Genomic DNA, 21,934 nt, shown 5'->3' on the forward strand with positions numbered 1-21,934 from the left:
AAGAATTCAGGAAAATAATGCAGGAACAAAATGCCAAAATAAATTCACAACTAGAAATTATACAAAAACAACAATTAGAAATCCAAAAGATAAACAAAAAGATTTCAGAAACGGATGATGTCATAGAAGGCCTGAGAAGCAGATTTGAAATGGTGGAAGACAGGATCAATGGAATTGAAGACAAACACTTGGATACAACTCTGTTTGAGGAAAACTCGGAAAAAAGAACAAAGAAAAATGAAGAGACCCTGAGAGTTATGTGGGATACAATCAAAAGCAAAAATTTTCAAGTGATTGGAGTTCCAGAACAGGGGGAGAAAACAGAAAACACAGAGGGGATCATTGAAGAACTGCTGACAGAAAACTTCCCCAACATCATGAAAGATGAAAAGCTGGCCATCCAAGAAGCTCAACGAACCCCACGTAGGATAGACCCCAAAAGAAAATCACCAAGGCATATCATAATCAAACTCACCAAAACCAAAGACAGACAAAGAATCCTGAGAGGAGCTCGTGAAAAAACAAGAAGTCACATACAGAGGAGAAACAATAAGACTAAGCTCAGATTATTTGGCAGAAACCATGCAGACAAGAAGGCAATGGGATGACATATATAAAATCTTGAAAGAAAAAAAATTGTCAGCCAAGAATAATACATCCTGCAAAACTCTTGTTCAAATATGATGGTGAAATTAGGTCATTTTCATATAAACAGAAATTCAGGGAATATGTAAAAGCCAAATCAAACTTAACAAGAATTATTTTAAAGGGAGTTCTTCGATCTGAGAACAAACAACTTCATCTCACAGGCAGACTCTAGGACACAGGATCGTACCAGCCAGATACCAATCTAGGAAATGAACTGTCGAGGACTATCCAAAACCAAAAGAAATACTACAGGGACTTAGAGCCGTTAATCAGTAAATGACAACAACATCAAAACAATAAAAGAGGGAATAAACGGTGTAGGTATAGAACCTTCTAATGGAGAGGAAGGCAAAGCGATACCAAGTAATGATAGACTGCTTCAAACTTAGAAAGATAAGGGTAAAATTCAGGGTAACCACAAAGAAAGTTAACAAACATAACTCCTAAAAATAAAGAGGAAAAACATAAAGTCTCAGCAAAAACAAAACCTACAGAAACAAAAGAAGTGAAAAAAAAATCCACAAACAAAAGTAACTCAGCACAGGAGAGTAAGAAGAACAAAGCAAACGTCAGCACCACAAAATGTCAGCAGTACCGAGACTGACATACTCTTAGACAATGTACTCGATATAAAACTCCCTTAATTCATCTTCAAAAACCAAAGTTTACTTTTAGGTTTGTTGCTTGATGTGATTTTTTAATCCCTCTTGCTGGATCTCTTTGTAGGTTGGAATTGTGGGAAGAACAGGAGCTGGCAAAAGTTCCCTTATTTCAGCCCTTTTTAGATTGTCAGAACCTGAAGGTAGAATTTGGATTGATAAGATCTTGACAACCGAAATTGGACTTCATGATTTAAGGAAGAAAATGTCAATCATACCTCAGGTAAGTAAGTCAGAGCGTCCTCACGTGTGCCTTTTATAAGGGCACCTAAGTTTAATTGCTTTGGATTTTATTGGCTTTTTTTTTTTTCTTTTTATTGGATCAAAGGGTTGATCCTTTCCCTCCAAAAGCTCATATTTTTAACAGCAGGTGTTTTCAGCAAGTGTTTTTACCAAATACCAGGTTTTATTTGTTCATTTGTGTTCGGGTGTGTATGTGTGAGAGATTTCATAATAACTTAGCCAGATAGATTTCTAGACTCAAACTTCCCCAGGTGCCACAGTTTTATCCACTGATAACCACTTAATTCCAAGCTCAGAATGACAAAGTTTTCTTAGCACGTGAAAGCTTTCTGTAGGGAAGCATAGATCTTAATGATGGAATTTTGCTTTAGGAAATCAAGCTACCTTTTCAAAGGTGATTATCTCTATGGAGGGCTTTTTGTGAAACCATGGGGTGGTGAGAATTATTACCGAGCTTATTAATGCTTTGTGGAGACTGTTAGAATCTAGCCTTTAGTAAATGACTTTAACCAGGGAGGCCGTACAGAATAGTGGGTAAGAGCAGAAGACCAGGAATCCTGCCTCTCTGCACCTTCATTCTCTCACCCTTACAAGTCAGGCAGTGGTGCCTGCTCCTAGAAGTGTTGGGAGAACTAAATGTGTCCATGTGCGTGGAGTGCTACACGAAGATGCAGGAAGTGGTTGCTATGGTGAGGAAGGAGCCCTGGTCGTGCAGTGGTTAAGCACTCAGCTGCCAACCAAAAGGTTTGCAGTTCAAATCCTCCAGCCACTCCTTGGAAACCCTATGGGGCAGTTCCACTCTGTCCTGTAAGGTCACTGTGAGTTGAAATCGGCTGGGCAGCAGCGGTTTTTTGGTTTTTGTTTTTGTTTTTGTTTTTTATGATGGGGAAGGGCTGAATCAGGAATCTCATCATCTGGGCTCAGATTTTATGTTTTTATTCTGCTTCTTGATAGAAGTATGACTTAAAAGGCAGGGAGTGTTCTAGAAACTAGATTATATACACAATAGAAGTGCCTATCATTCCATGAAGTCCATCCATTCGACATAAATTTAGAAAATATTTATTGAGCGTTTACTGTTCTCCAGGTAGATAGCCATGGGCAAGAGAGACCCAACCCTTAATGGGCTGCAGCTTGCAGACGTGGGGTCTTGGCCACCACCAGACAGGAAGTGACGGCCTCTCATCTTCCATCCTGACATCTGCTCTGACAGTTACGCACATTGAACTCCACACCTGCTTCTTTTGTGTTATTAATTTTAGGGTATTTTATGCTCAACATTCATCTGGCCATCAAGGGGAGCTGAGGAACACACACATGCACATGCAGTACACATATACACAGAATACACATATACACAGAATACATAGAATACAGATATACACAGAATATACATATACACGGAATACACAGAGTACACATACACAGAATATACATATACACAGAATACACAGAATACAGATATACACAGAATATACATATACACGGAATACACAGAGTACACATACACAGAATATACATATACACAGAATACACAGAATACAGATATACACAGAATATACATATACACGGAATACACAGAATACACAGAGTACACATATACACAGAATACACATATACACAGAATACAGATATACACAGAATATACATATACACGGAATACACATGTACACAGAATACACAGAATATACATATACACAGAATACACAGAGTACACATACACAAAATATACATATACACAGAATACACAGAATACACATATACACGGAATACACGTGTACACAGAATACACATACACAGAATATACATATACACGGAATACATGTGTACACAGAATACGCATATACACGGAATACACAGAATACAGATATACACAGAATATACATATACATGGAATACACGTGTACACAGAATACACATATACACAGAATACACATGTACACAGAATACACACATACACGTACACAGAATACACGTACACAGAATACACATGTACACAGAATACACATGTACACAGAATACACAGAATACACATATACACATGTACATGGAATACACAGGATACACGGAATACACGTGTACATGGAATACACGTGTACACGGAATACGCGTGTACACGGAATACACAGAACACATGTACATGGAATACATATGTACACGGAATACACATATACACAGAATACACATGTACACGGAATACACGTGTACACGGAATACACGTGTACACGGAATACACATGTACACCGAATACACGGAATACACGTGTACACGGAATACACGTGTACACGGAATACACATATACGTGGAATACACATGTACACGGAATACACATGTATACAGAATACATGGAATACACATATACACGGAATACATATGTACACAATACACAGAATACACATGTACATGGAATACACATGTACACAGAATGCACATAATATACACAGAATACACACATAATACGCATATACACAGAATACACAATACATGTATGCACAGAATATACACATATAATACACATACACAGAATACACATATAATACATGTATGCACAGAATATACACATATAATACACATACACAGAATACACATATAATACATGTATGCACAGAATATACACATATAATACACGTATACACATGTAATGCGCACATACACAGAATGCACATGCAATACACAGAATACACATAATACACAGAGTACACACACACAGAATGCACATAATACACATATACACAGACTACACACGTAATACACATATACACAGACTACACACGATACACATATATGCAGAGTACACACCTATAATACACATGTACACAGAATATACACATATACACAGAATACACACATATAATGCACATATGCAGAATACACACCTATAATACACATATACACAGAATACTTAAACATACACACTTGAGATGAGAAACTCGGCAAAGAGACAGGACAGAGAGAGCCAGGCAAATAAGTGTGCCTCTGGGAATGTGGATATGAAGAGCTCTTACATGCCTGAAGGAGAAGGTGGACTTTATGACCAAGCGCAGCTATTGCTATCTACCACTAACCTCTAAAGTAATTGAAATTAGTCTTAAGTAATTTTGAAGTCAAGATATCCTTTTCAGGAAAAATAGGAAGAATTTTCAGCACCTGCAGTCCCTGTATTAAATATTCCCTGTGGCTATTGGAAATATGACCTAGTGGTTACAGTTGAGGTATGACTTTCAGCTCCCAAGTTGTATATATTTCTGGTGTACCCATCTCTGAAATGGGCCTAATGAGATTTACTTAGCAGAGATTATGGGTGTGTCCGTAAAGCACTTTCATATTCTTGGATAAAAGGATCTAGAAACATGTCCTGCGTTACTTTTAATGCCTCTTAATAAGAAGTGTTTGCACGTGTACATAAAAGAATTCTAAATAAAGAAATAACGTTAGATGATTCTTGGCTCTGCTGGTGATGTTTTGGAAGCACATCTGAGCAAAGACTAAATATACCTTGACATCACCGGGTTTTGGTGCTGTTCCATAAGTTGCCACCCTGCTTGTGAGCATGCTCTATGTATATCCTCCAGAGATGGTGCTTACAAAACAGGGCTAAGCTTTGTATCCATGCAGATAATGATCGCCAACCACTGTAAACACAGAACCTTTATTTTTTTCACTTTATAGGCCTTTGTCTCCAAGGTGCAGTGTTGGGTGATAAAAACATAGTCTGGAGAGACTGTGCAGCAGAGAAAGGGTCCCAGGAAACTGTTCTGGATGTAGCACAGGATAGAATCTGTAGAAGCATGGACTCTGAGAGTCAGCACAACCCAGATTTTTATTCTGGCTCTGCACGTGCGAGTTTGTGACCTTGAGGACATCACTGGCCTACCAGCTTCAGGTTCCTTGTCTTTAAACCAGGAATAGTAATAACTACCTGACAGGTTTGTTGTGAGGATTTATTGGATGAGAAAATACTTGTGGTCAGTGCCTGGTTCTCGGAGCCCTGGTGGCGCGGTGGTTAAGAGCTCAGCTGCTAACCAAAAGGTCAGCAGTTCGAATCCTTGGAAACCCTTTAGGGCAGTTCTTCTCTGTCCTCCAGGGTCGCTATGAGTTGGAATCGATTTGATGGCAATTTTTTTTTTTTTTTAACTGCCTAGTTCTTAGGAGTGCTCAATAAATAGTACCTGTTATTATTGTGGAAACCCTGGTGGCACAGTGGTTAAGACCCCAGCTGCTAACCAAAAAGTCAACAGTTCAAATCCACCAGCCATTTGGATGAGTCTACTCTGTCCTGTAGGGTCGCTGTGAGTTGGAATTGACTCGACGGCATTGAGTTCATTTTTTTTTTTAATTGTTATTATTAAAAGGAGCCTGGTGGCACAGTGGTTAAGTGTTTGGCTGCTAACCAGAAGGTTGATGGTTCGAACCTACCAGTTGCTTCTCGCGAGAAAGCTGTGGCAGTCTGTTTTCCAAGATTACGACCTTGGAAACCCCATGAGGCAGTTCTACTCTGTCCTGTAGGGCCGCTATGAGTTAGAATTGACTCGACAGCACAGGCATTATTATTAAAGGGTCGCCTGGGTGGTGCAAATGGTTAAGCACTCATCTACTAGCCGAAAGTTTGGCAAGTCAAACCCACCCAGAGGCACCTTGGAAGACAGACCTGCTTTCGAAAGGTCACAGCCTGGAAAACTCTATAGAGTAGTTCTACTCTGCACACACGGGGTTGCCGTGAGTTGGAATCGATTCAACGACAACTAGCCACAGCAACAATTATTATTAAAGATCGGGGCACTGGTATTTCAGGTGTTATTGCTACTTCAGTGAAAATGAGAGCACATTCTGGAAGGACCTTGCTCTTTGATTTATGTCTTTGTGGTCGTTGGTGACTTTTTTATATTTATTGCTTGTGACATAAACCAAATTTTTTATATAAATGTAAATAGTGAAGAAAAAATAAAGAAACAGGAGTTCTAGGGGAACGCCTAATGGGGAAATCTAATGTCTGCAAGGAACAAGAGGTGAGAAGAGCACTTTTCCTCTTGTTCTCTGGCTCCCTTCCTGCCCAAGCTCTTACCAGCTTTCCCTACCACTGCTCCATACCCCACAAATACTTTGCAGCCCCCCACGAAGGCCGCTGACATTTTTCCTCGTCCCTCACCACATTCCTTGCTATTTCCTACCTCTCCTGGAGGACGGGGGCCATGTCTCTTGTCTCTGTTGCTGTCGTGCTGGATGCAGTCCCTGACAAGTCACACGAGTATTAATGATAATTCCTACCATTTGTGGAATCCTCCACATGTTTCAGCCACTTCCCCTATGGTCTCTCATTTAATCCACACAACAATTCGATTGTCCTCATTTAACATATTTAAAAACTGAGGCCCAGAGAGCTGAACCCACATGACTAGTAAGCAGCAGAGCCAGGACTCAGATGAAATTGAGGGAGAGTCCTGACTCCAGATCTTCAGCTTCTACCAGCTCTACCAAGACCTTAAAACTGGGTTGACTGTGATCCACAGTAACAGTTGGATTGCATCGTGACACCATGTGTGTGCATAAACACGTATACACAAAGAAACAAAAATTTCACAGAACAATACTGCTCTTAGTCTGTGCTCTGATATTTTCTATTTCATTCTATTCTCATTTATAGAAGAGAGAAAAATGACAGTCACAACCCACAAAATTGATTTCATGATCCATTGGCTGCGCCTGCAGTTTGAAAAACACCGCACTTCCCCATCCTCCTTGGCTTGGCTTGGCCCCTATTGCGTGTTAGCACTCATGCAAGGAGCCTCGTTTATATTACTGATTCTCACAGAAGCCCTGCAGGGTGCATAGTAGTATCCCCACTTGCCAGGATGGAAACTGAGGCTCAGGAAGGTGAGTAACTTCCCGAGTCAAGCAGCTGCAGCTAAGTAGTAGAATCAGAACTTAGGACTGTCTGACACACTCTCTCTCTCAACTCCCGTCTCTCTCTCTGTTTATATATGTTTTTTCAATAAATGTTTCATGAACTGAATGATGTGCCATCAGATGTTTTACCCATTGTTTTTCTTTTTTTGAAAGATTTATTTGTTTATTGTTGTAGTTTAAATGAAGTTTACATTTCAAGTTAGTCTCCCATACAAAAATGTATACATACGTTGTTGTGTGACCCTAATTGCTCTCCCTATACTGTGACTGCGCACTCCTCCTTTCCACCCCTGCTTCCCCACATCCATTCAACCAGCTGCTAACCCTCTCTGCCTTGCCATCTCACCTCTGGACAGAAGCTGCCCATTTAGTCTCTTGTATTTACTTGAGCTAAGAGGAACATCCTTCACGAGTATCACTTTATGTCCCACAGTCCAGTCCAATCCCTGTCTGAAGAGTTGGCCTCAGAAATTGTTTTAGTTCTGGGCTGATAGAGTCTCCAAGGGCCATGCTTTCCAGGGTTCCTCCAGTCTCATTTCAGACCATTAAGTCTGGTCTTCTTACTAGAATTTGAGTTCTGCACCCCACCTTTCTCCTGCTCCATCCAGGACTCTCTGTTACGTTCCCTGTCAGGACGGTCATTGGTGGTAGCCAGCCACCGTCTAGTTCTTCTGGTCTCGGGCTGATGAAGTCTCTGGTTTATGTGGCCCTTTCTGTCTCTTGGGCTAATACTTTCCTTGTGTCTTTGGAGTTCTTCATTCTCCTTTACTCCAGGTAGTTGGGACCAATTGATGCATCTTAGATGGCCGCTTGGAAGCATTTAAGACCCCAGATGCCTCTCACCAAAGTAAGATGCTGAACATTTTCTTAATAAGCTTTGTTATGCCAGTTGACCTAGATGTCCCCTGAAAGCATGGTCCCCAGACCCCTACCCCTGCTACTCTGTCCCTCAAAGTAACCCATTGTTTTTCTATCCACCCCACTCAAAAAGGATTATTAAAAAACATAATAAAAGTAAATAACTATAAAGTTGAAAGAGATTTCCCTTAGTACTGCATCCCTCACTTGGACAGTTGAGTGGTTTTGAAGGACTGAATTGTTTGTGATTTTTGCCGAAAAACTCAAGTCACACTCAGCACTTAAGATCAGTTCAGAAGAGAGCTTCAGTCACTTTTGCGTCATGGGCAAATACATATAATAGAAACCAAAAAAACCCAAACCCGTTGCCGTCGAGTCTATTCCAACTCATAGTGACCCTACAGGACAGAGTAGAACTGCCCCATAGGGTTTCCAAGGAGCAGCTGATGGATTTGAACTGCCAACCTTTAGGCTCGGCTCCTAACCACTGTCCCACCAGGGCTCCACATGTAGCAGAAGATACTCAAAATTATACCTTGCCAGAGCTAAGCATGCTTTCTCTTCATAACATCTGCCTGGCCGCAGATACGGGAGAGAGTCTCTTGGTGTGGTGACTGGGAAGTTCCACCGCATTTGTCTAAAGTGCAGAAAGCTTACCTCCTTTTCCCCCTAAAATGACTGGGAAACAGTGGTGCATGTGTCTCCTGTTGCTCTTGTTGTTAAGTGTCCTCAAGTCGATTCCGACTCATAATGACCCCACGTGACCAAATAGAACTGCCCCATAGGGTTCCCGAAGCTGTAATCTTTATGGAAGCAGATCACCAGGTCTTTCTTCTGCGGAGCCACTGGGTAGGATCGAACCACCAACCTTTTCATTTAGTAGCTGAGTGCTTAACAGTTTACGCCATCAGGGCTCTTATGTATCGCCTATATATTGATTTGGAGCCCTAGTGGTGCAGTGGTTAAGAACCTGGCTGCTAACCGAAAGGTCGGCAGTTCAAATCCACCAGCTGCTCCTTGGAAACCGTATGAGGCAGTTCGGCTCTGTCCTACTGGGTCGCTATGAGTCCAAATCGACTTGACAGTAAAGGGTTTGGTTTTGGTTCATACTCTGAACTAATTAACCTAGGAAGTCTAGAGCCGACTTGGCCAAAGCAAAACCAAGTGCCATCTCTGAGCTCTGTGGTTTAGGTGAGCCAGGCCTGCGTTACCCTGGCTTCTTGCCTAGCTATGATCCTAGGGCTGGGTGGCGAGCTACCTTGTCCTCTCTCTTCTGAGGACAAGTTTATGGTTTAGGGTTCTCCATCACTCTGGATCCTGCCACAGGCAATTCAGAATTAGGGGAGAAGGGATAAGAGTGAGGACTGGGTAGGTACAGGGGCAAGAAAGTGATTACCTACACAGGCAGGAGCTGGTCAGGACGTGCAGCTTCAGAAAATAAAGACCATATTCCTAAGAAGGTATTTCTCAATGTGTGTTCAGAATTTTAGAAACAAACAAAAAAACGAAAACACTTCTTAAATAATTTCAGGGACTGATAATTGGCCTTCAACAGAAGAGGTAGCTGAAATGTATGCTTCCTTTGTGCTCACGATTGAGCGGTTAAATATGCTTCCAGAGAGAAAACCAGGGTGAGATTATATTTGGGGAATGGTTTATCTGAAAGGATCTGGAAAAATGGATTTCAAAACTTTTTTGGGTGCTTCTTTACAGCTTTGCTTTCTTCTTGGTGCAAAGAAAATGTTTTCAGTCGAAGAGTAATTCCATTCAAATTCTATATTTATGATAGCACCTGAAGGGTTGGCACAGATCAACAGCTGTAATCTTTATCATGATTCAACTGATTCATTTTACTTTTATATTTAATATATATTTTCTTAGTTAAAGCAAAAGCTAGGTATTTTTTTGTTGTTACTGCTGGGTTTTTTTTGGGGGGGGTTGTTAATTGTGCTTCAGGTGAAAGTTCATAGAGCAAATCACATTCCCATCTGATAGTTTGTACATGAAGTGTTTCATGACTTTGGTTTCATTCCTCACAATATGTCAGCACGCTCTCCATTTCCGCCCTGGGTTCCCCATTTCCACCCTGGGCTCCCCATTTCCTTTTGTCCTGATGTTGTACCCCTTCCTGCCTTCTCATCTTTGCTTTGGGGCCAGTATTGGCATTTGGATCTCGTGTAATTGATTATTCTATGGAGTACGTTCCTCTTGGGTGTTATTGTTTATCTTATGGGCTTGTCTATGGTTGGCAGGTATTTTTGGCATTTCTATTCCTTGGGTTTTCTTCAGTGGAATGAAACAGTTAACCAGAGCAGTGTCTGTGTAAGACTTCTTTTTTATTACCTGAGTTTCTTTCCTTTTTTTCTTTTTTGAGAACAAAACTCAAAAGAGAAAGAGATGGGTATGCTGTTACTAGTAAAGAAATACAATTGGATCCCAGCCTAATGTGGCCTGGCCTTTGTTTCTGCACACTGAAGTCTTCATTACAGCCACGAAACTGCTCCCTGGAACTGGTGACCTTTTTGTATCTAAAGAGGACTTTACACTGGACTTAAGTTCTTTTTCCTTTGTGAGCGAACAATGTTCTTTTCTTCTGAAAATGGATGATGATCGGTTCATTCAGAGGCTACAGGATTAGAAAAAAAGAAGGCAGCCAAGATTTAAAGTGACTTCAGGTGACTCCCTCATTTTTGAAACTGGGAGATGAACCACACTTAGTCCAGGTCCTCTGGATTTGTAAATGAAAATGTAGCTCTCACCACACCAGGAAACAGCAGTAGTAGTGACTCCTGAGGACGACTTTTAGTAGAGGGAAGTTTTCTGATTTGGGATCCCCCCAAAAGTAGGATAAAGTGTTTTTGCTTTATCTTGCTAACTTGTAACCACTTGCACAGTTTTTGTCTTGGTCCCAGGTCGGTTAAGTGTCTGAAGGTTAGTGGGTAGGGTTTCTTTTTGAGATAATGAGAGGCTTGTCTTCTAGGATTGTACACAAAAGGTCTAGTAAGACTGTAGTTTTCAGTCTTGCAGTTGTGTTGAGGGATTATCAATTTACTACACTAAATGCTTTGATTCACAGTGGCCATTTTTGGGTCACACGCCTAATGTGAACGTGTTAGTTATGTTAGTAACAAAGGAAAAAATTACTACTGAATGTGGCACAAAGAATTTTTTAAAAGTATAAACTTTAAACCACAGTGAAAAATAGGTTTGATACTAATGCCCCTCAAATATTACATTGAACAAAAGCATTTGTTTCCCAACTGTACCATGTCAGGTAACTGTGGCAGTTAAAACAAAACTCTTATTAAATGAGGTTTAAATGTGCGCCTTCAGAAAAAATATATACTTCAGCTAATAAATTTCACATCTGTTTAATGAAGGTTGTATATTCTACCATAAATCTCTGCACTGAAATGTTCTGCCTGCAAACATTTTTACAACACTTATTTATTAGCTTATTAACTTCCTTGTATGGAGGTAGAGACTTTAAATAATAATACCTATCAGAAATGATAATTAATTTGACCCTTATCTGCTCTTGCAGTATGTCCCTACTCTGAACACTTCTATTACCTTTTGAAGATAATATAATGGTTTCTTGTTTGGCAAGTAGCTGGAAGTAGAATGAGTAGAAACCATGTATAAAACACATTGACATATTAAAATAGACACTGTTAACAAATTGCCTGCTGGTTCTAAAGAAAAATATGGCTTCAATCAGCTAATGTTTTATTAAATCATCCTCCTTATTCAACACATTTTGACTGAAATTTTACTCATTATGAAATGCATGTTTGGCAGGTCATAACAAAGGAAAATATTCTTATTTATTAACTATTTTCTTCTATCTAATACTGCTAAATATAATATTTGCCTAATATTTCCTTTGGAATTGACCTTTTGGGAGCCCTTACTACAAGGGAAAACGCTTATACTTTAAGTTTTTCTTTTTGTGATAATCAGCAGTGATTGGGTGATCATTACCAAAACCTCTTTAAGGCAGAGGACTTGAGGTCATTCTTTGAATCACAGGACAAAGGAGCTGCAGGCATTTTTCAGGGGCTCAGAAGTAGACAGCCTGTGTTCTGCCTAGAGTACCACTTCAGTTTCCCAGTCTTTGGGAGATTCATCCATTTCAAGGAGTTTCTCAAAGAGTAGAAGGTGACAGATAGGGACCCTGATTTATGAAATAGGTGATTGGGCCTTAAGTGTATATTTCTGTGTCTTCTTTTGAACCATCAAAACCACTATTCCCAAATATTCTAATACTATGAAGCCTCTCATCACTTAACAAAGGAAGAAAAGTGTATCTTTAAAAAGAAAATAATTTTTCATAGATCAGTTAAGGTAACACCACTCTAGCATGTACTTTGAAAACCTAGGTGGATACTTCATCAAACCCTAGACTTGTTTTCAGATAAAACTTTGCTCTAAGAGAGAAATCTAAAGAGGGAAAAGTTCAGGTAATATAAGTCGTGATGGATGGGGACATGGTCTACCATTAATACCAAGCAAAGAGACCACCTCTCATTTCTCCAAATGGACTAAAAGCTGATTTCCTTAACCTGCCCTTTTTCAGCCCCTTTATTTCCTCAAACACCAGTCCTAACAGAGCCTCTCACTTTTGACGACATATGAATGGAGTACTGCCCATGGATTAGCGCCCGGTGGGAGGAGCATCAGAGGAGTGAAGAATGATGGTACCAGCCACTCCTCCTCTGGCCATATTGTTTCTGTAAACCTGGTGTAACTAACCAGTTGCCGTCGAGTTGACTCCTACTCATAGGGACTCTATAGGACAGAGTAGAACTGCCCCACAGGATTTCCAAGGAGCGGCTGGTGGATTCTGTTTACCTTTTGGTTAGTAGCCAAGCTCTTAAACCACTGCGCCACCAGGGCTCCATAACAACTGAAGGAGGAGAAATTACCTAGCTTGTTGGAATCTTAGAGTTGATAATTCATTACAAACAGTAAGATAAATGTTTAAAAGAAGAATCTAAGTAGAATGGTGGTTATTCCTTTGAGAAGGACTTCTCAACCATTGCTTCCATGGTTATTTAGTCTGTGGTCTAAAATTCAGTAGTTTAGTCTTTAACCCTTAAATTTGGCTCTCAGGATTTTTCTGTTCGATTCTGTAATCATTTTGAAGCATCGTTTGACCAGTGATTTTCAACACTTTCGGGGTACTTAACAAGGTGCAAATGAAGTGCTGATTTTAGTATCTTTAATTTTTGGATTTTGCTTATGGATGCATATTTTTTGGTGACACACCATCTGTTTTTTACATCCATTTCTCCCTCACCAATCTTTAAATTTATTGACATTCTTTTTCATGGCTAGAGAAAAGAGAAGTCTGCCTTCTTAATCTTTCTTCTCAGGGTTTCCAGCTCCAAGGCCAGGCAAGATTTGAGGCTGATGATTCCCTTGAGAGGTTCTCGGGTACCTGTGGAAGAGTCAGATCTTTCGTTCCCATGTCAGCATTGCATTGTCCTGCCACTTTTATTGACAGTAGACAGCTGGGCTCTTTGCTGCTGCCTAGATCCTTGTGGCCTGGCTTTCTAGAACATTCCAGAAGAAGACTTTTACAGGGCATGTATAAGATTATGTTCAAAATTATTTCTTAGAGCCCAGGAGGAGGTATATATTTCACGAGTAATTTAATTTGTCAGCTCCTCCTGCAGCAGATGACTAGGATGAGCCATTTAAATTAAAATAATCTTATTATGACCCTCTTCACAATGAGTTTCAGGTTATCCTGCCCTTGTGGTTAATAACGAGGTTCTGTGAGGTGTGTAACCCTGATGCAAAGAGAAAATAATGTGGATATTAACTGATGAAAAATCAGAGGCAGTCTCTTCATGAATAGAAATGCCCCTGGCTCCACTAGTTCACCTCCTGTGAGGACAAAGAACACAACGTCCCATTTGCACATGTGGAGAGATTCCCAATCCCGGAAGTCAGTTTTACCAATAGAGAAAATATCCTAATTTATTCTTCAGGGTTACAGAGTAGAATTGCTCCATAGGGTTTTTGTAATTGTAATCTTCAGGGAAGCAGATCACCAGACCTTTCTTCCGCGGTGCCACTGGGCGGGTTAAAACCACAAACCTTTGGGTTAGGAGTCAAGAGCAAACCTTTTGCCCCACCCAGGGATTCTGCAGTACAAATGTGAACATATGTAACAGTTAGTCTTTGAGATGCAGCTTCAACTAATCCTGCTGTTGGTATTTTCCAGCATCCAACCAGAATTGACCATTTCTATATAGCTCTCTTGAAGTAAAATTCCTCAAATGATTATATCCTCGTTTTTCCTGTTTAAACAGAGACTGCTAGGAAGGCATTTTTTAAAAAATCAAACCTTTCTTTTTCTTCTTCGGTTTCTTCTTTAGAAGGCACACTTTAACAGTTTCTTTTATTAGTGTTCAGTGGTCTGGAAGATATTTTGAAGCTGACTTTGTCCAGTGGAAAATTAATAGAGCAGTGGTTTTGTAAACAAAGCATTTATAACCTTATAATTAATGATGATAGTGCATTTGAGTTCTTGTATTTTAATTCTATTCTGAAAAGTAACATTGGGAAAAAAAAAAAAAACAATGAGAAGAGGCCATGATAATAACGTGAACTGTTCTGGAACATTTAGGAACCTGTGTTATTCACTGGAACAATGAGAAAAAATCTGGATCCCTTTGATGAGCACACGGACGAGGAACTGTGGAATGCTTTAAATGAGGTAATTTATAAAATGTCATTGTCTTTAATTTGTTCGCATCAGTGTATGTGTTTGTACGTTTACAACATTGCAGGTAATTAAGGTGCGCTTATTGGTTTAACTAACTTTGTTCAGCACCCAGGAGAACATCGATTACATGAATGCCCTTAAAATGTCCATATTGATGCTGATGAAAACCTGCAATAAAATGCCTCAGGTTTTCCTTTTTACTTTCTTCTTAGAATCCAGAGCAGCTAGATACACTATCTTATTTGTCATCAAAAGAGCCCTAAACTAGGAGTTATATTTATGGGTTCAGATTCCACCAGTGACTGAGACACCCGGCCAAATTCATTCTATTGCTCTGTTCTTAGGGAAGTCTAGTAAGTGAAGACCACAAGCGTTTTTCATTACTACGCAGAAAATCAGTGAGCTCATACTTACAAAACACTTCGAAGTTTTGTAAGAAAGTGTTTATAAATGTAAATTATATAGTTAGATATAATCATGCTTATTTTATTGGCAAACCTATAACTTTTAATGCCGCAAAGTGAATGCAGGTATCAGAACCTTGGAATTTTTGCCTAGCTTCAGTACGGATATGTATGTTCCAAGAAGATTTTCTCTCATTTGTGTGGGTGGCTCCCTTTGGACCTCTTCTTTGAATTTCCTCACCTTTGCATGAAAAGGATTTTGACTGTTAAAGTGCTGTTGGTTTGTATGTTTTAACAGTAATTGTTTTGTGTATCCATCCTGATTCTGCAAATTAATTCTAAGCCACTTAATGACAGAGAACCATATCGTAGACTTCTAATCCCTCCTGGGACCTAGCTCACTCAGTGTTTTGACTTTAGTAAGCACTTAATAAATATGTATTGAACATCTGATTGATCTTTTCAGAGAAGTGTGGCTTATTCCTTTTTTTAAAAGAATTTTTTTCACAAATCACACAATCCGTTCCTCACCATGATTATTATTGTTTTGAATCCGTGTGTTTGTCATTGAATGCCGCCCTTCCAGGGATAGCGCTGAAGTCTTCATAGGTGAGCTTCAGCTATGAGCAACCAAAACTGGAGGGCAGACAATTTCCTGCCAGTAATTCTTCTTTTCTGGAGGTGCGTCAGTGCTTGGTCTTTACACGTCCATCCTGCTTTCCAGCAACTCTGGGGATTTTAGTTTCCTAAACTGGATCGACTGCTTCACCGTCTTCTGCTTGAGAAATGATTGATCTCTGATTTCACTGTTTGTGAGTCTGTCTAAAGTGAAATTCTAGGGGAGAGCAGTTAACCATCCCAGGTAAAGGAAGATGAATCCACTGCCCTTGAGCTCACGGGGCGAATTGAATAGTAAAATTGTGAGATACCTTAAAAGAACAGGAATTACTGGTCATTTATTTTTCTGTTTGTCTCAGAGATTGAGATTTCTCTTCATCAGCTCTCAGAGAGTAAAATTACTCTAGAAACACATTGTTCCTTAGTCAGTGAAGAAGTAAGAACGTGTTAATTGGGAGACAATCCTGCCAGTAACTATCTTAGAACTTGTCTGTAACTTACACTTATTTCATCTGTAGTGAGTAAGCTTAAAATAAAATTGAGTAGCCTCTCAGAATTCTAAAAATGATGAGGTAGTGGAAGTGGTAGATGATACTAAAATCTATTTATATTTAACTATATTTGGAGCTTTTTGTAAATAAAATATGAATACTCTATGAGGACAGACTATAAAATGAGTGGTTTCTATGTATTGCTTATGAAATTGACTTCGTTACTTCAATGGTATCTCCTAGTGTGGGAAATTATCCAATCATTGTATTCATCTAAGAATTATTTCTTTATGACATTATATATTTTTCAATAAAAGAATTGGTAGATCTTTTTTTAATTAGAATACAACGTTGTATTTATAGTATGATTCCAGCAGTTTTTTAATCACACACCTGTTCTGAAACCAGTATGTAAGAAAGAAAGGCGCCAAAATATTAACAATGTTTACTTGGGGGTAATAAAATCATGAGTGATTTTTTTTTTTTTTTTTTTTTTTTTACTTTTTGACTTTTCTGTATTTTTAAAATTTTCTCTAGTGCTCGTGTTTGCTTTTGTAATCTGGATTTGGGAAAAGGGCTGAGTACTACTAGCAGATGAAAACCTGTGACCATTTCACAGTAATAGAGTTTCATGACAACAAGTTTATGGAGGTTTGGATGAGGCTGGTAGGTCAGAGATTCCAAACCTGGGGTCCTTGGAATCTCAGGGTCTTCTGGCCGTGCAGTCAGAACTTCACCTTGGGAACACCTTGGATTTGTATACACAATGTTACTTGCCTGTGTTTGTGTAGGGAGAGAGCGTACAAAGGACTCAGCATCTGACTCCAGTGCTATTCAAGTTCCTCTGGATATCTCTGGTATATCGGTCCCTCTGCCATCTCCATGGCTTTGTTCTTCCCATTGTATCCCCAAACAAGAGCAACGTAACTCAATGGTAGTAGGCCTGCTGTCCTTGGTAGCTCCTTCAAGGTAGACTGGAAAGCCTAGCCAGTTGATTTACAAACAATGCCAAATTGGAATTGGGAATCCAACTCATAGGGTTGGCTTGAGATTCATTAAGAAGACACTGCTATTTTACCTTGCTCTCTTTGACAACTTCAAATAAAAAGAAATGATATTTAGTTTTAGAAGTCCTCTTATTTCCACCTCCCTCCTCTCCCTTGGAGAGTAGTACTGGAGAGGAAAGAGTAGGTTCTGCATTAGAAAGGGAGATGGGCCTACAGATGTTGTCCATCTTGGTTATTTTTAAAAATATGCTGAAAGTTACTTTAAATACAGAAAAAGCATCAGCTGTAAACTGAAGAAACTTCACTAGGAACTGGTGTCATTTGGGGCGCCTCAGGGTCACTATGAGTCGGAATCGACTCGATGGCAACGGGCTTGGTTTTTTTGGTTTAAGAAGCAAAAGCAGCTGTATAAATGTAGTACAGGTAATGATGAAAGTTGAAGCCACATATCAGAAAGAGGTCAGAAGATCACAGCAGATAAAATTCTGAAAACGAAGCAACAGTATGTTAGTTCTGTTAAAAAAACAACTGTGATACTGGGATATACAGTTAAGAGGATGGTATGTCATGTCAGATCTGTGAAGAAGTCATCCAGTTATGTTCAACGTTGATAGTATCTCTATTCGAAGACAATGATGTCTCATTATACAAGAAACCAAGATACAGAAATCTGAACAACAGCCATGTATACATCAGGAAACATGTTAGTCAGCCCTTGCTTCCATGACACATTTCATATCGAGTCCCCTTGGGCCACGCGTTTCGGTCAGTGGGCTCCCCCTTTTCTTCATTTACCATTAGCTGTGTTCTAGTAAAAGCTCTCCCCCGTCAATTGATTGCTTGCATTTCAGTGTCTCTTGTTTTTTCCAGCTCGTATCAGCCTTTCTTTTCTAAAAGTGAAGAAGTTCCACGAAGTGTGGAAGCAGGGTCTGACACCCATGTTAGTCTCCTGTGAGAGGCGCTGACACCTAGCAGATATAGTACCTGTAGTAGGTTACTTTGAAAATGTTTATGATGGTAGAAATGGTGTGTCTCATAAGGTCTTTTTTCTGTTTTACTGTATTTATTATTTTTTCCAAGCTTACAAATAATCTGAAATACTCTATACTGAGATGTATAGTTTTGAATAGTTCTATTTGATCAGTTTTCCTTACATTGTAGATTTTTTTAATGTTTTCAGCATTTCAAAGTATAATATTATGAAATCACAGGGCCAAATAATTTTTAATAAGGGATATATTTCTTGGATAATGACTTTTAATATAAAAATGATTTTTCATATAAATTATATATTGATTTATTTTCAAATTTATAGGAACAGGCATCTCATAAAATGAGGTGCACTTGTGGCTTCATCCATACTTTCAACAAACATTTATTGAGAGCTTTTTCCATAACCATTATTCTAGGTCCTAGAGCTATTGCAGTCCCTACCCTCTTGGAGCTTACATTCTAGTGAGGGAGATAGAAAATAAACAAATGATTATGTAACATAACGTCGGGTACTGATAAATGCAATGAAGAAAAATGAAGCAGAACCTGAACAGAGGCTAGCTATGTTGTTGTTAGGTGCTGTCGAGTTGGTTCCAACTCATAGTGACCCTGTGCACACCAGAAGGAAACATGGCCCAGTCCTTCACCATCCTTACAGTCATTGTTATGCTTGAACCCATTGTTGCAGCCACTGTGTCAGTCCATCTCATTGAGAGTCTTCCTCTTTTTCTCTGACTGTACCAAGCATGCTGTCCTTCTCCAGGGACTGATCCCTCCTGATAACATATCCAAAGTATGTGAGACAAAGTCTCACCATCCTTGCTTCTAAGAAGCGTTCTGGCTGTACTTCTTCCAAGACAGATTTGTTCATTCTTCCTGCAGTCCATGGTACATTCAGTATTCTTCACCACACCATAATTCAAAGGTGTCAGTTCTTCTTTGGTCTTCCTTATTCATTGGCCAGCTTTCACATGCATATGAGGGGATTGAAAACACCGTGGCTTGGGTCAGGCGCACCTTAGTCCTCAAAGTGACATCTTTGCTTATATTTATCCACTGTGAGTGTAAAATGCTATTATTAATAGCATTATTAATAGGCAGTATCTGTTGCTCCCTTCCTTTGTATCAAGCATCATTCTGAGTTCCTTATGCATAAACCAAAAAAAAAAAAAAAACGCCATTGCTATAGAGTCAATTCCAACTCGTACTGATCCTAAAGGACAGAGTAGAAATGTCCCATAGGGATTCCAAGGCTGTAATCTTTATGGAGCAGATCCCCAGGTCTTTTCACCTGCTGAGTTGCTGATGGGTTTGAACCGCCAACCTTTTGGTAGCAGCCGAGCACTTAACCCCTGTGCCACCAGGGCTCCTTTCTTTATACGTACTGACTTTTTTTATATTCCCAACATTAGGAGGTAGACACCTTTATCATTATATTCTCATTTACAGGTTAGGAAGCTGAGATAGAGAAAGTTCAGGAACTTTCAGTTTGGCAGAGCTGGACAGGACTCAGCCTCTGGCCATCTGGCTTCAAGTCCCCAACCTTTTATTTTGAAATTTTGGAAAATTTCAAATTATGGAAAAGTTGAAGGAATAGTATAATAACCCCACTCTGACACCTTATGCTCTGTGTGTACAAGTATTACCAAAGTCGACGCAGGAGGAAAAGCCAATAGAAGTCTTGCCACCACTTTTTTATCAGTCCCCATCCCCTGGGGTTTAGAACTGTGAATATGTTTCATAAACAGAGTACACAAGAAGCCCTCTTCCTTGTAATGGAGGGACTTGACCAAAGATGGTATCTTCTGTTTTATAATTTTTGGTGCAGGAACTTGTGCAGTGATCCAAATCATACACTTTGGATTTTGTATAACTTCCCACCTGTCATACTAACGCTAAACACCAATGTCCTATTTAATCCCAACTCTGAATTCCCATCTTTTAGTGTTGGACTTCCATCGTGAGCACATCTCAAGAGCTCACATTCATTGAAGTGCTTCCTCATGATTTTTTGTTGTTGACATTGTAATTCAGTATATCTGCTTATTGGCTGCTAGGAGCCCTGGTGGCACAGTAGTTAAGAGCTCAGCAAATGGTCAGCAGTTGGAATCCACCAGCCTCTCCTTGGAAACCCTGTGGGGCAGTTCTGTTCTGTCCTATAGGATCGTTGTGAGTTGGAATCGACTCGACGGCAATGGGTTTGGTTTGGCTTATTGTCTATTATTCCTCAGCCTGTTGATTTCTTAATTTGAAGTTTACGGACTCTTTGTTCTTCCATAGCTTTCAAGTATAGCCTGAGTTTGGCTCTTGTTCTATAAAATTTCTCCAAAACAAATATCCATTGAACTGAACCACCACCCATCACAGTCCCAGGTTATCTTTGGCGGTTAAGAGGTTTCTCTTTTCTGCTTACAGCGACAACTTTTTGAAGGTCGATTAATATAAACACTATTTATCCCCGTAGCCTGGGGACAATAAGATGTTATGCTGTACCCTGTTTTTCATAATTTTTCACTTACTGCAAAACATTTGTGAGATTGAAGTAAATGCACTTGACTGGCCTAGCAATATGGGATTGAGCTTTGAAAAGAAGCATTCCCAAAACAGGCCCCCAGTTTATTAATGTATGAGATACAGTTTGTTTGAATTTACATTTATTTAACTTTTCCAGTTGATTAAAACCTACCAAAATGGCAAAGTGCCAACAAAATTATATCTTTAGAGAACCACACTTCCTCTAGTAATTTTTTTTTTTTTTTTTTAATTTTCTGTCTCGTGCACTAGTATGAGGAATGTCCTTTGGGAAACCTGACTCAACCATAAAGCGCCTTTTAACTTTCCTACAGAGATTGGGAGAAATATCTTCATAACTGAGAGACTTTCTTAACTCCCAGGAGTGGGGCAGAGGGTCTTTTTGTGTGTGTGTGTGTGTGTGTGTGTGTGTCTTTTTTGTTGTTGTAGTTTAAGTGAAAGGTTTACATTTCAAGTTAGTCTCTTATACAAAAATTTATACTTACATTGTTATGTGACCCTAATTGCTCTCCCTATACTGTGGCAGCACACTCCTCCTTTCCACCCCTGATTTCCCATGTCCCTTCAACCAGCTCCTAGCCCTCTCTGCCTTCTCATCTCACCTCCGGACAGAAGCTGCCCGAGTTGGCCTCGGAAATTGTTTTAGTTCTAGGCTGATAGAGAATCCAAGGGCCATGCTTTCCGAGGTTCCTCGAGTCTCATTCAGATCATTAAGTCTGGTCTTCTTGCTAGAATTTGGAGTTCTGCACCCCACCTTTCTCCTGCTCCATCAGGGGCTCTCTGTTGTGTTCCGGAGCAGGGGGTCTTAGGCATCATCTGGCAGGAAGGGGGTTTAGGT

The 21,934-nt window shown here is 39.7% G+C and overlaps 1 protein-coding gene across 3 annotated transcripts in view; it reads left to right on the forward strand.

Annotated features, from left to right (window-relative positions):
- Positions 1 to 21,934, forward strand: part of ABCC4 (ATP binding cassette subfamily C member 4 (PEL blood group)) — a 343,233-nt gene that overhangs the window by 289,779 nt on the left and 31,520 nt on the right. For all 3 annotated transcript variants that reach the window (XM_023726694.1, XM_023726693.1, XM_004371394.2), the window contains 2 exons: positions 1,375 to 1,530; positions 14,953 to 15,042. In XM_023726694.1, the coding sequence (XP_023582462.1) occupies positions 1,375 to 1,530; positions 14,953 to 15,042 (246 nt within the window). The remainder of the gene's footprint in view (positions 1 to 1,374; positions 1,531 to 14,952; positions 15,043 to 21,934) is intronic.

The sequence above is a fragment of the Trichechus manatus genome, unplaced genomic scaffold (genome assembly GCF_000243295.1).
Source record: "Trichechus manatus latirostris isolate Lorelei unplaced genomic scaffold, TriManLat1.0 scaffold00013, whole genome shotgun sequence".
Classification (NCBI taxonomy): domain Eukaryota; kingdom Metazoa; phylum Chordata; class Mammalia; order Sirenia; family Trichechidae; genus Trichechus; species Trichechus manatus.